The sequence below is a fragment of the Protopterus annectens genome, chromosome 10.part0, assembly GCF_019279795.1.
Source record: "Protopterus annectens isolate FY-2018-M chromosome 10.part0, PAN1.0, whole genome shotgun sequence".
NCBI classification, from domain to species: Eukaryota; Metazoa; Chordata; order Ceratodontiformes; family Protopteridae; genus Protopterus; species Protopterus annectens.
This window is the reverse complement of record NC_056744.1, coordinates 333,717,933-333,733,781: the sequence shown is the minus strand read 5'-3', so window position 1 is coordinate 333,733,781 and position 15,849 is coordinate 333,717,933. Positions and strand designations below refer to the sequence as shown.

General features: G+C 40.5%; 1 protein-coding gene across 1 annotated transcript in view; it reads left to right on the top strand.

Moving 5' to 3' along the window:
- Positions 1-15,849, top strand: part of RALGPS2 (Ral GEF with PH domain and SH3 binding motif 2) — a 2,773,917-nt gene that overhangs the window by 2,453,178 nt on the left and 304,890 nt on the right. Inside the window, exon 19 of the mRNA XM_044085226.1 lies at positions 4,468-4,560. Within this exon, the coding sequence (XP_043941161.1) occupies positions 4,468-4,560 (93 nt within the window). The remainder of the gene's footprint in view (positions 1-4,467; positions 4,561-15,849) is intronic.

Sequence of the window (15,849 nt, the reverse complement as noted above, 5' to 3'; positions counted from 1 at the left end):
CGGGGGAAGATTGTCACTGTACCCAGAAGCCTGGCTAACCTTGACTCAAGACAAATGGGTACAGTCCATCATTTCCGAAGGCTATTCTATCCACTTTCTTCGTTTTCCAAATCAGTCAAAAAAATCCCTTCCAGATGTTCCACCCGCTCAAAGGGATATAGCAGCTTTGGAAATTTCAAAACTGCTTACAAAAAGAGCAATTCAGTTAGTGCCAGCAGACCAACAAGGATCCGGAATCTACTCAAGGTTCTTTTTAGTTCCAAAGAAAACAGGGGACTGGAGACCGATTTTGGATCTCAGTGTCTTGAACAAATCAGTCAAGAAAACAAGATTTCGGATGGTCACACTGCAATCCATTCTTCCCCTTTTGGGCAAAGGAAACTGGATGTGCTCTATAGACCTTCGGGATGCGTACTATCATATAAAAATGAACAGACGCTCCAGAAGATTCCTCCGCTTCAGGCTGGGAACCAGTCATTTTCAGTTCAGGGCCCTGCCCTTTGGTCTCACCACTGCCCCCCGGGTGTTTACCAAATGCATGGCAGTGGTAGCTTCTCATCTGAGACGACAAGGATTCCAGGTGTTTCCATATTTGGACGACTGGCTTCTCACAGCTCCCACCAAGCATCTCCTTTTGATGGCCAGAGATTATACTTTTCGCGTTTGTCAAAAACTGGGTATTTCAATAAATTGCGAAAAGTCTGTTTTATCGCCTTGTCGTACTATTACCTACATAGGCGCAAATTTAGATACTATAAACATGTCTGCAACGCTAACGAACCAAAGGATATCAGACATTCACAAATTGGTGTCACTTCTTCTCAACAACAACAGAGCCAAAGCCAGGTTAGTTCTAAAGGTGTTGGGAATCATGGCAGCGGCATACCTCTCCTCCCATTGGCCAGATACCACATGCGGATCCTTCAGTGGATGCTTTTTTTCTCAATGGTCATACCAGGAACTTCCAATGTCTCACACCATTATGATCACAAGCGTGCAAAAGCATCTCATGTGGTGGATGTCTTCCCCAGCTCCTGCCGGAAGACCATTTGTTCCACCTCCTCCGGTTGCTACTCTGACAGCGGATGCCTCCCTGATCGGGTGGGGGGCATTATCAGGGCAGGACAGTCCAGGGCACATGGCAACCAAAGCGAATGCCACTTGCACATAAATGTTCTGGAGATGAGAGCAGTGCTTTTAGCGTTGCAAGCCCTTCAAGACTCTCTTCCCTTGGGAGCGATTGCAATCCAGACAGACAATATGTCTGTAGTGTGGTACATCAACAAACAAGGTGGAACCAGGTCATACCCCTGTGTCGAGAAGCACTCAGACTGTGGCAATGGGCGATTTCTTCTCAGCGTTTTCTGATAGCAACGCACATCCCCGGGAAGTCCAATCACATTGCGGACAAGTTGAGCAGAGCTATACTCATGCCTCACGAGTGGTCTCTGAAAGACTCTGTAGTGAGAGAGATATTTCTCAAGTGGGGTCAGCCTTGCTGCGATCTTTTTGCTACTCCCCAAAACAGCAAGTGCAGAGAATACTTCACTCTATTCCCTTTACCAGGCCAACCCAGCAGGGCGCTCTAGTCCAAGTTTGGCCCGGGACTTCTGTATGCATTTCCTCCTTTCCCTCTGATCTCTCAAGTAATACAGAAAGCTATCGCTCAGAAGGCCTCATTGATCCTCATTGCTCCTTACTGGCCTCGACAAGTGTGGTTCCCCTTTCTACATCGTTTTTCTCTTGGAGCGACCGTGGAGTCTGGACCTAGTTCCAGATCTTTTGATCCACCAATCGGGTCAGTTTCATCGCTCCCTCCCCTCTCTGAACCTCACTGCTTGGTTCCTCCACTTCCAACCGTAGCCAGGCTTCCTCAATTATCTCACTCGGTTAGAGATATATTGATAGCTTCCCATAAATCTTCCACTCGAAAGATTTATTTGAGTAAGTGGAAACGTTTCTCATACTGGGCACAAGGAAAGGACATAGATCCTTTCACCGCTTCCATCCAACTAGTCCTTGATTTTCTAGCTGAACTCTTCCATGCAGGTTCATCTCCATCTACTCTTAAGGTTCAATTGGCAGCTATTTCTAATTTTCATGTGGGCATTTCTGAATCTGCCCTTATGTCCCACAAACTTTGCAAAGCCTTTTTGAAAGGAGTTTTTCTTCTCAGACCTCCTATAAGAAATCCTCCTTCTCCTTGGGACCTAAATTTAGTTCTTGCTTCTTTGATTCTTTCCCCTTTCGAATCTGCAGCTTCATGTTCCTTGAAATTATTATCATGGAAAACTCTCTTTCTGGTGGCTATCACATCAGCTAGAAGAATTTCAGAACTTCAAGCACTCAGTTGTCGTTCTCCTTATCTCTTGTTCCATAAGGACAGAGTTTCCTTACGAACTAACCCGTCCTTTTTGCCTAAGGTGGTTTCAACATCAAATCTAAACCAATGCATTGACCTCCCTGTCTTTTTCCCGGAGTATTCAAATAGGTCTGAACAAAAATTACACTGCCTGGATGTTCATCGTCAATTAAGGTACTACTTGGACAGGACGAAACAATTCAGAAAATCTGATCAGCTGTTTGTCTCCTATGCGGAAAGCAGAAAGGGACTGTCAGTTTCAAAGGTATCATTATCCAGATGGCTAACATCTCTGATTACCCTTGTTTATGAGATTAGACACCAAAACTGCCTAATAAACCTAAAGCCCATTCCACCAGAGCTTTGGCTACTTCTCTAGCCTTCCAAGACAGACTGCCTATTGACACCATTTGTGCAGCGGCTACTTGGGCTACTCCTCACACTTTTATTTCCCATTATAAGTTGGATTTAGCTTCTAGGCATAGAGCTAATTTTGGTTCCACTGTTCTCAGGAGTCTGTTCCGTTAGGCCACCCGGGACAAGGTGCTAGGGACGCGGTCCCATCCAGCAAGAATGAAGGCGAGATAGACAACTTAACATATAGAAGTTATGTTCTTACCATAACGTTCCATGTTAGTTGTCTTCTTCTCGCTTCTTCTTGCGATCCCTCCTTCCCCTGGCCTGGACAGACCTAGAGGAGTTGTGATCGTGACCTCTCTTTCTACCACCTCTTTCTTGTCATATGCTATTATGCATATTTCTTGTTTCAGGATGTAGGTCACCCCTTTTCTTCCTGCTGTTAGAGGTGGATTCTGTTTACAGTTATACTGTTATTGATATAAGCTGGGTTAGCTTACAAACGAGATCTGAGGTAACTCTCGCCTAGCATTGTGGGATATAAGGGGAGCCTCGAGCCGGTGGAACCAACTCTCGAGCTTTTAGAGTGGCCGAGTCGGAGCCGAGGTCGGCTCCGAACCCATCCAGCAAGAAGAAGGCGAGAAGAAGACAACTAACATGGAACGTTATGGTAAGAACATAACTTCTATATTTATTACATTTTCAGCATGGTGAGGATGCACACCATACATTTCTTGTTTGCATGATTAAACATTGACAGAATATTTGCATTTCCTCCCTCCAGGAACTGCTCGGCTCAGCTGACATTCTGCAGTACTTTTTGGTGTCCTTCTGGAGGAGGATTGACTATAGGTGACAGAGGTGAAGGGTTAACAGAAGTGTTTCTTGTGTTGGTGTGGGGTGGCAACTCTGTTGAGGTTGGTCTTAGTGGAGAATCTAACATAAGGAGAAACTATGGCCTTTACAGACCCTGAAAGGGGTAAATGAGGTGAAGTGCAGATCAGGTTAGAAAATAAGGTTAAAAACAGATTAATTGTTTTACTGGTTTACTTTGATGGTGTTGTGGATGATACCATAATCAAAGTCAGTAACAAGGAGCGGTAATATAGAAGCTCCAGAAAAGTGTGACCCACTCCATATAGAAAAGATGGTATGAAGAACAGGGGACAGGAAAGAACTTATGCTGGGTAATAAGTTTGTTGCTCTGGTAGGCTTGAAATGGACAGACTGACAACTCTTTTTCTGTTTGTTTTTATTTGGATTGTTTTAAAGAACCAGATTTACAAGCCATGTGTTTTGAGTACAATTTTAAATGAAAACATTTATTGTTTGAATCGTTGCTGAGCAGAAATAACTTGAGAATTGACATGAGTGGTCCATGATTTTAATGTCTTGTCCATTGTGTGCAAAATGGTGAAAAATGAGCTTCCAGCAATTTTCTGTCCATATTCTGGACTTGGGGCTTTGTTTCTCATCTCTTGCTGTCTGCCTTAAATAGGCAAGGATTCCCAAAATTATACTTCTAAGAATATTTATGAAGCTTTTGAGAGAAAAAAATCCATGAACGATCACTTAGAAAGAAGTCTATTGTTTACTTAAAAGATTAAGGTCTAGCCATTGAATGCATTGCATATACTTGTGCTACATATTTTTGCCTTATACCTTCTGTTGTGCCCCAAACGAGAAGGCTGTATGAAATATGAAACCTATTTTTGTTGTTTGTCATTCTAAATGTGTCTCTCTTTCAGGTAGCATCGTGGACTAAATATTGGGTAGCACTATGTGGGACCCAGCTGTATTACTATCCTGCAAAATCTATCAAAGCTACAGAAAGAAAGCATGTAAGTACATAGACGTGCTCATTTTAGAATAGTGCATTTCACCTTTAATCGAGTAGCAAATAGTGTATGCGTGTCTTCCATGTAAGCAAGCCTTTGTACAAGGATTGATCACAGTTCTTTAAGGTACTTAATGGAAAGATCATGTAATGCTCACTGGAAGAGGAACATCTACTTTCACATTAAACTGATTTAATGACTGCATTTCTGACTTGACTTGAAATTTTCCGCATTCATCCCTTTTCAGGAAAGATATGGACAGATCAGAAAAATAACATGAAACCTTGGGTGGGAAGACATGCAAGGGCAGCATTAAGTAAGCATTAAATATAAGCTGCCATTTAAGTTTGTTATCCATTAGGATTCAGCTCGCAGCATTAATGTACATCACAGCTGCTCCAGCATGTTCCTCAACACAATACACACAGCAATTTTTCACATGTCATGCAAAAATGTGGACATTAATGGGTGAAGGGTGATAACTGATGCTTGGCCTGTTAAATTTCCTGTTTTCCTGCCTACCTTACTTTTTCAGTAACGTGTATTAGAACTCAATCCTTTCCTTCCTTGTTTTACGTAATGTGGTCACCTTATATATCACTTCACAGTTGATTTCACTGACAGTCACCTCACTTTCTAAGCTGCTATTTTGGCTAGCTGAAATGTAGTGTGGTCTGGTGTCCCACAGGGTGGTTTATTTTCTTACTCGTTCCGCAGCTCTTTATTAGGCAACTCTGTAGGAATTCAGAGGGCTATAAAAATGATAAAACATTTTTGGTGGATATGAATTTAATGTATAATGCTACAACAATCTACAGGCTCACAGATTTTTTTAAACTCCTTTATTGAATTGATATAAGCAAACTTCCATTTATATGAACATAATCAAATCATATTAATAGGCTTGCATTTACATGGTTATTCACTTCAGTTGTATGTCTGATAAGCAACATTGCATAAATCATTCAATTCCTGCTTTCTCTTAAACCTCATTCCTCATCCAAAACATATTCCTGCATGTATTCTTCCCACAATTTCCATTTTATTATATAATTTACTCCTACACATTTCTAATCTCTTTTACAATATTCTACTACTTCAGGTATAGCTATTTTTTTCTTTTTTGTTTAACAAGAAACATCTTTATTTAATTAAAATATTGTTTATTAACACAGGCAATCATGCATTTATTTATATACATGGAAACAAACTATATTGACACGATGCATTATACATCACAAACGATACTGACATAGTCTGAGAGTTGCAAACATTGTACATTGCTTATAATCTACCCAATCATTGTCAGTCAAACAGTGCATAGCACATTCAGATCCTGCATTGTACATCGCTTATAATCTACCCAATCATTGTCAGTCACAGTGCATAGCACATTCAAATCCTGCATTGTACATCGCTTATAATCTACCCAATCATTGTCAGTCACAGTGCATAGCACATTCAAATCCTGCATTGTACATCGCTTATAATCTACCCAGTCATTGTCAGTCAAACGGTGCATAGCACGTTCAAATCCTGCATTGTACATCGCTTATAATCTACCCAATCATTGTCAGTCACAGTGCATAGCACATTCAGATCCTGCATTGTACATCGGTTATAATCTACCAATCATTGTCAGTCAAACAGTGCATAGCACATTCAGATCCTGCATTGTACATCGCTTATAATCTACCCAATCATTGTCAGTCAAACAGTGCATAGCACATTCAGATCCTGCATTGTACATCGCTTATAATCTACCCAATCATTGTCAGTCACAGTGCATAGCACATTCAGATCCTGCATTGTACATCGGTTATAATCTACCAATCATTGTCAGTTAAACAGTGCATAGCACATTCAGATCCTGCATTGTACATCGCTTATAATCTACCCAATCATTGTCAGTCAAACAGTGCATAGCACATTCAGATCCTGCATTGTACATCGCTTATAATCTACCCAATCATTCAGTCAAACAGTGCATAGCGCATTCAAATCCTGCATTGTACATCGCTTATAATCTACCCAGTCATTGTCAAGCAGTGCATAGCACATTCAAATCCTGCATTGTACATCACTTATAATCTACCCAATCATTGTCAGTCAAACAGTGCATAGCACATTCAGATCCTGCATTGTACATCGCTTATAATCTACCCAATCATTGTCAGTCAAACAGTGCATAGCACGTTCAAATCCTGCATTGTACATCGCTTATAATCTACCCAATCATTGTCAGTCACAGTGCATAGCACATTCAAATCCTGCATTGTACATCGCTTATAATCTACCCAATCATTGTCAGTCACAGTGCATAGCACATTCAAATCCTGCATTGTACATCGCTTATAATCTACCCAGTCATTGTCAGTCAAACGGTGCATAGCACATTCAAATCCTGCATTGTACATCGCTTATAATCTACCCAATCATTGTCAGTCAAACAGTGCATAGCACATTCAGATCTTGCATTGTACATCGCTTATAATCTACCCAATCATTGTCAGTCAAACAGTGCATAGCACATTCAAATCCTGCATTGTACATCGCTTATAATCTACCCAATCATTGTCAGTCAAACAGTGCATAGCACATTCAGATCCTGCATTGTACATAAACATAATCTACCCAATCATTGTCAGTCAAACAGTGCATAGCACATTCAGATCCTGCATTGTACATCGCTTATAATCTACCCAATCATTGTCAGTCACAGTGCATAGCACATTCAGATCCTGCATTGTACATCGGTTATAATCTACCCAATCATTGTCAGTCAAACAGTGCATAGCACATTCAGATCCTGCATTGTACATCGCTTATAATCTACCCAATCATTGTCAGTCAAACAGTGCATAGCACATTCAGATCCTGCATTGTACATCGCTTATAATCTACCCAATCATTGTCAGTCAAACAGTGCATAGCACATTCAGATCCTGCATTGTACATCGCTTATAATCTACCCAATCATTCAGTCAAACAGTGCATAGCGCATTCAAATCCTGCATTGTACATCGCTTATAATCTACCCAGTCATTGTCAAACAGTGCATAGCACATTCAAATCCTGCGTTGTACATCGCTTATAATCTACCCAATCATTGTCAGTCAAACAGTGCATAGCACATTCAGATCCTGCATTGTACATCGCTTATAATCTACCCAATCATTGTCAGTCAAACAGTGCATTGGACATTCAGATCCTGCATTGTACATCGCTTATAATCTACCCAATCATTGTCAAACAACGTTGTACATCGCTTATAATCTACCCAATCATTGTCAGTCAAACAGTGCATAGCACATTCAGATCCTGCATTGTACATCACTTATAATCTACTCAGTCATTGTCAGTCAAACAGTGCATAGCACATTCAAATCCTGCATTGTACATCGCTTATAATCTACCCAGTCATTGTCAGTCAAACAGTGCATAGCGCATTCAGATCCTGCATTGTACATCGCTTATAATCTACCCAATCATTGTCAGTCAAACAGTGCATAGCACATTCAGATCCTGCATTGTACAGCGCTTATAATCTACCCAATCATTGCCAGTCAAACATTGCATAGCACATTCAGATCCTGTATTGTACATAGCTTATAATCTACCCAATCATTGTCAGTCAAACAGTGCATAGCACATTCAAATCCTCCATTGTACATCGCTTATAATCTACCCAATCATTGTCAGTCAAACAGTGCATAGCACATTCAGATCCTGCATTGTACATCGCTTATAATCTACCCAGTCATTGTCAGTCAAACAGTGCATAGCACATTCAGGTCCTGCATTGTACATCGCTTATAATCTACCCAATCATTGTCAGTCAAACAGTGCATAGCACATTCAGATCCTGCATTGTACATCGCTTATAATCTACCCAATCATTGTCAGTCAGACATTACATAGCACATTCAAATCCTGCATTGTACATTGCTTATAATCTACCCAATCATTGTCAGTCAAACAGTGCATAGCACATTCAAATCCTGCATTGTACACCGCTTATAATCTACCCAGTCATTGTCAAGCAGTGCATAGCACATTCAAATCCTGCATTGTACATCGCTTATAATCTACCCAATCATTGTCAGTCAAACAGTGCATAGCACATTCAAATCCTGCTTTGTACATCGCTTATAATCTACCCAATCATTGTCAGTCAAACAGTGCATAGCACATTCAGATCCTGCATTGTACATCGCTTATAATCTACCCAATCATTGTCAGTCAAACAGTGCATAGCACACTCAAATCCTGCATTGTACATCGCTTATAATCTACACAATCATTGTCAGTCAAACAGTGCATAGCACATTCAGATCCTGCATTGTACATCGCTTATAATCTACCCAATCATTTTCAAACAGTGCATAGCACATTCAAATCCTGCATTGTACATCGCTTATAATCTACCCAATCATTGTCAGTCAAACAGTGCATAGCACATTCAAATCCTGCATTGTACATCGCTTATAATCTACCCAATCATTGTCAGTCAAACAGTGCATAGCACATTCAAATCCTGCATTGTACATCGCTTATAATCTACCCAGTCATTGTCAGTCAAACAGTGCATAGCACACTCAAATCCTGCATTGTACATCGCTTATAATCTACCCAATTATTGTCAGTCAGACATTACATAGCACATTCAAATCCTGCATTGTACATCACTTATAATCTACCCAATCATTGTCAGTCAAACAGTGCATAGCACATTCAGATCCTGCATTGTACATCACTTATAATCTACCCAATCATTGTCAAACAGTGCATAGCACATTCAGATCCTGCATTGTACATTGCTTATAATCTACCCAGTCATTGTCAGTCAAACAGTGCATAGCACATTCAAATCCTGCATTGTACATCGCTTATAATCTACCCAGTCATTGTCAGTCAGACATTACATAGCACGTTCAAATCCTGCTGTCGTTTAAACCTCATTCCTCCCCTGCATGTACTGTTCCCACAATTGCCATTTTTTCATATGTAATTTGCTCCTACCCTTTTCTAAAGATCCCATTTCCAGTTGTTTTATCACTGTTTCTATAGTCACTGCTTCTAGTACAATTGGTGTAGACTTTGATTTCCATTTCTAGTAATTGCTTTTTTGGCAGCCACCATAATTACCCTTATCAAGGCCTTTCTAAGGCTAGGCAATTTCAGACTCTTTGTCATACCTCAGAAAAATAATTTAATGTTTAAACTTCTTGCTCTCTTTTTTGTATCTCTCCACTATGCTATTTTTATTTTTGTATTTTTTTTTATGCTTACTGAAACTGAACTAGAACTATTTTTTTTCTTTTTTTGGCTGTCAAAAAAAAAATGTATTTTTACTTGGCAATCAATTGTATTCTTGTATTTAACTTTGTTCCTTGGGGACTATACAATTATTTTTTGTAATTGCTATTTCTTGCGGATTATTTGTATAAATGTTTCTTTTTTCTGTCCTTGTTATAGTCTCGGAGTTAGTCTCTTCCCACATATCCTTAGCTGCCAAATTTTTTAATCCATACTCCTAAATACTTAATTTTATCATGTCCCCATAAATATAGATATTATGGAACTAGTTTGTGGCTACATCATTTTCTGCTATTGCCTTTGTTTTAGCTTCATTAATTTTGTATCTTGAAAAGATTTGAAGCTGTCTCAAAATGTCCACAACACTCTAAAGTCCCTTTTTGGTTTTGTCAGGTATAAAATATCATCTACAAATAGAGCCAGCTTCGCTTGACTACCATACCAGTTATATCCTTGAATTTCTGAGTCCCTTATTTTCTTTGTCAATGGTTCTACATATAATGCAAATAATAGAGGAAAGAGGACACCCCTGCCTGGTTCCTCTTCTCAAGCAGAAATTATCAGAGAGGACCCCAACCACTTAATTTTCACCTCCAATCCCTCATATATTCTCCTAATCAACCGTATAATTTTACTAGGGAATGCAATGCTTCCATTGCCCTACTCATAAAGTCCCAGCTGACTCTTAAATGCTTTCTCTGCATCAAAGCCCACTAACAGTGGTATTTTCTTACATTCTGCTTTCTTCTAGATCATCAGTGTTCTGTTAAGGTTGTCACATTTGCCTTCCCTCCACAAAACCACATTGATCCATATCTATCAATTTTGGCATTACTTTTGCCATTCTTTTAGCCATTATAGACATAATCACTTTATAATCATGGTTTAATATTGAAATGGGGCTGCCAGATCCGATGGATCTTTACCCTCTTTAGGTATTAAAGCTGCCACTGCTTTCTTCCATGATGTTGGTACTTCTCTTAAAATATTTTTAAACAAAACCTTCCATATCTTTCAGTTTTTTTTCTCCTCCTAGCTTCTAAACATTCACAGGAATACCATCTGTTCCTGGGGACATTCCTGTAGATTGGTTATACATCACCGTTTTTATCTCATCTCCTCCTATCTTAATTATTGGTAATTGAGCCTCATCTACCTCTAACATTGGCACATTTAATTCTTCCATAAACATTTCCATTTGTACCTTTTCCTGATTTCCATATTTCTCTGCTTTATACAAGACTAATGCAGACATACTCCTTCTACTGGAAACTGTGTTTGGGTGCAGAGAAAATGGTGTCTTAATTTGGGGGTAGCTGTTAAAATCAGTGTGTTGTACCTCCTGCAAAATATCCTTTGGCATTGTGGCATACTTGGATGAAGTTCTGACTGACTATGCCCCAGGTATAGTTGTCACTCATCCGGTCAGAGTAAAACAGACTAACAGTTGTGGGTTTGGTTCAAGCAGCTTTATTACAGACAAATACATCAGGATTGAGGCTTAGTAACTTAAACTTATAAACAGATTGACTACTGCACTCATACATGTTAACAATCTGGCTGTTCACTCAAAATGGCACTGCTGCCTGCATGTGCTCTCTATTTATATGCACGTGCCCTTACTTTGAAATGCTTCTTAAAGTCGCAACACACTCTCTGTTCTACACAATTGGCATCTGAAATTTGCTACAGAAGAAAAGTAATGATAAAGCACTGTACCTCTCCACTTCTTGGATGGGAGCTGTTGAGATCTGTGTTCTCAGACATAGGACCTGACTACTCAGTTTCCCTTCTAGAGAGCGTGTGCAAGAGATGGGGGCTTTTAGTATAGCATCAGACACTGAAAGGGATGATAAGGTATGCCTGCGATGCTTTGCACACCCATCCTCTCGAGACCTTAGAGGCATGTTCAGAAGATGATAGGGCTTAACGTTAAAAACCCACTGATGCTGCTTGAGTGATGATTATGCCGTGGCTGAGTGCTTGTTCAGATAGTCATCTGGGAGTTTGAGTTGGGCACTGGAAGCATTTACATTCTTTGATAGGATATTGAGGATAATTAGGAAGATCAATGAAAGGTCAGAGGCAGGAATTAAAATTGGGAGGGTTCCTCTCGGACAAAACTGTGTGAACAGAGGAACCAGGTAGGGGTGTCCTCTTTTCCCTTTGTTGTTTGCTTTATATTTAGAGTCACTAGCAAGAAAAGTAAATCTGTCTCAAATTCAAGTATATAACTGGTATCGTACTCTAGAAAAGTTAGCCTTATTTGCTGATAGTGATATTTTGTATTTGGTTAATCCAGAAAGAAATTTCATTGTTAGGGAACATTGAGATTATTTCACGTCTGTTCTGGACAGAAACCTGCTAGGAAAAAAATCTGCAAATTTTGTTTGTAGCAGTTTGTATTCTTTAAAAAAGCAGAGTCAAAAATTAATATGGATAAAGCGATATCTTGGCCTAACTATTGACTCAGCTTTTTTCCTTCTCACCATACATAGCTGTCATAGTAATTAAAGTCCTTTTTCCACTAAAACTCTGCTATAATATGCCTCATTTGCTGTCCTTAGAAGAGTGGTATGCTCTGGTTAAAACATTTTCCTACCCAAACTTGAACATGGTCTGCCACCTCTAACATTCAGCTCTGTATGCAATATGCAAAGAATACAAGTAGCTGAAAGCAAAATTTACAGATTTATTCTCCATGCAGGCCACCAGACACCACTGAGGTATACTAAAGAAACTTAACTGGCTATCTGTCACACCGTCTACTTAATTACTAGACACAACTCCTATTTAGAATATTAAGTGAAGGCTACTGCTCACCTTTAAGAAGAAAATTAACTTTTAGGTAACATAGGTTCATACTAGGCTATCTGACCTAGGGCATTTATAAGCCTAGCCAGAGTGTGTTTGACTTTCGCCACCCATTTTAAATTAATTTTGTTATGCCCTTTTTCGAGGTTAGTATACTGTGCCTCTGTCTAACAGTGACACAGAAGTGATACACGGGGTAAACCTACGATCTCCCATCCACTCATCAAGATTCCTCTTGAAGAGAGTCAATGAGGGACTCTGCCTAACCTGGACTGGGATTTTATTTCAGAGTGAAGGGAGCCTCTGGGTTATGAATCTGTCCCTCCAGCATGTCCTATTTATTTCAGTGCTGAGGTTCAAGTCTCTCGAGCACATAGCTCGATGGGATTTGGATTTTCTGAGGTGCAGCATGTCCATTAATTCCGGGTTGGACATGGCTTTATACGTCAGGCACAGATCGCCTCTGAGCAGGCGGTATGCCACTGAGTAGAGCTGGAGTTTCTTTAACCGTGCAGCATACGGCATCTGTTTGAGCCCTTTGATCCTCCTGGTGAGGTACTTTTGGGGTCTTTCCAGTTGCTGCAGGTGTCTGGTAAGGTACATCCCAAAAGGGGCATTGTACTCAATTATGGGCCTGATGAGGAATGAGTAAAGAGGCACGATGACCTCCCCTGATCTAGATGTGAATCCCTTTATGATTAGGTGGGCTATATAAAATGTTTTTCTAACCACTTTGGCCACGTGGTTGTCAAATGAGAGATTGCTATCAACTTGGGTCCCCAGGTCCCTAATTACTTCTTCTGTACTTAATGGATTACCACCTATGTGGTAATTTGTAGGCACTTTGTTTTTGCAAAGGGATGACTATACACTTTTGGTGTTTAGCTTGAGGCCATGGCTCTGGCACCAGTTGTCTGTTTCTATGAGGCCCTTTTGGAGGATGCTTGTGTCGGCTGGAGAGTCTATTATGGCGCCCAGTTTGCAGTCATCTGCGAACTTGGTCAGCCACAGTCCTTCCGTGTTTGCCTGTACCTCCAAGAAATATATACCAAACAAGAGAGGTCCCAGGACTGAGCCTTGTGGGACACCACTTGTAACTGGTTTGGAGTCTGACATGGCTCCAGCAATTCTAACCATGTGGGTTCTGTCCTTGAGCCAGTTTGCAACCCATCTAGTGACATAGGGATTTATATTTAAGCTGATGAGCTTATCTATAATGCCCGAGTGGGGTATTGTATCGAAGGCTTTTGCGAGGTCCAGGTAGGCTGTGTGGACCACCTTCCCCTCGTCAATGGCCTTGGTGACTGTTTCAAAGAAATCAGCCAGGTTTAAGAGGCAGGATCTGCCCTTAACAAAGCCAAACTGGGTAGGATCCAGTGTACTCATATAACAGTTGTACTCATTCAAGAAAAAAACAGTCCAACCCCTTGCAGACCCCTTTTAAAAATGTAGTCAGAGCAAGCCTTTGCTAGATTGGTCCCTGCTCTGTAGAATAAACTTCCAAAAGAAAAGAAAAAAAATTAGACCACTCTCCCATAGGTGTGTAAGGTCATAGTTTTATACTAGGCTAATGACCACCAGGCCCTTTATTAGCCTAGCCGTGCAATACAACCCAGTTGTGTCCATATGTATCATAGGCATTTATTAGGAGGGGGTATGTTATTTAGGAAGTTTCTAGAAGTTATTTGGGGGAAGTTGTTAGTTTGGGCATTACTGTCTGCCTCTGTCTACCATAAGGGCCAGACCTGGGGCAAACTTCAAATTTTCCATCCATTTTTGAAGAGTACACTTAAGTAGGGTTAGGGCTTAACTCTGCTTCAAATGGATGGGGGAGTCTATTCCAAAGCATGGAGATCATCTTAGATGTACATCTGTCTCACCAGCATGTCTTATGTATGTCATAAGCAAAATTTAAATTATTGGATCCAGTGGTTCTGTTACTGTTCATTTGTGGATGTGCAAAAAGTCCATCAATGCTGGATCCAAAAACACCTTGTATGCCAGGCATAGTTCGCTTCCCAGTAACCTGTAGGATACAGAGTATAGAAGGAGGCATTTTACTCAGTGGGTCTGATACAAGCCAAATAAAGTTGGCAGTATGACTTCCTTGGACCTGGGTGCCATGAGTTTCTGACTGTCTTGGCCGCATGTTGGTCGAAGGCCAGATTACAGTCTACATATGTTCCCAAGATCTTTGACTACTGGGTCATCTCTTAAGGGTATCTTATTGAGTAATTGGCTTGGGTGGCGGGTTTTCCACAGAGCACTGTAATGCATTTCTTGGCATTGAATTTGTCTGTGACTTTGACACCAGTCATTTGATTGTGTTTGACCTTCTTGTAAGAGTTCAAACAAGAACTCTCTGACCTAGTATATAACAAAGTCGAATGCAACAGTTTTCTGGCCATGGGGTAAGTAACACAAGGTACTAGTCTTACTGTTCCCCAGGATCGTTAAACCCCTCTGTACCTGTCTTCGTACCATTTTCCTGTACCTCCCCTGGATGTTTTTGTACGCTTTAACCTTCAAAGTTTCATCTCTATTTCCCAAGCTGCACTTTGAGAGATTTATGGACACAGTTCCTGCTAATTTGTTGGTTGCCTAATTGTTTAAAATAGCCATTAATATCTTTGACAGTTGAAAGAATAACCTTAGAAATTATTTCTTGTTACAATCACCGTAGTAAGACGCTATAAGAGCTCTTTCTACAGCAAAGTCTGCTATTACTATGACTTTATTTTTTTAATGTTTCAGTTCAAAATATTTACAAAACAGCTATCTGGATGACCATCCAGGAACTTTCTGGGCATTATGCGCTAGTTGTATAGTCCAGAAACTTGACAGGAGTCGCTACTGATGCCCTTCCATATCACTGTTGCAGTATTCTTTACAATAGGGATCCCCTGCCAAGGGCAGCCTGACGTCCGACCAGTGAGCAAAAGCCTTTTGGTTGTAAAGGGTATGCTGTTCATCACACACGTGCTCCCTATGCATAGCGTAGGGCATAAAGGTAATGTCTAGACATACCATCCTCAGAACTTCTTTGGCGCCAGTCCTAACACCATCTTCAGTCATCAGTCTGAACGCTCATTCATCTGCTGGTTTCTACTGCTTTCAGATAATTGCCCCATTGGGGTGTTTGGGGAGGGGAAATGCCAG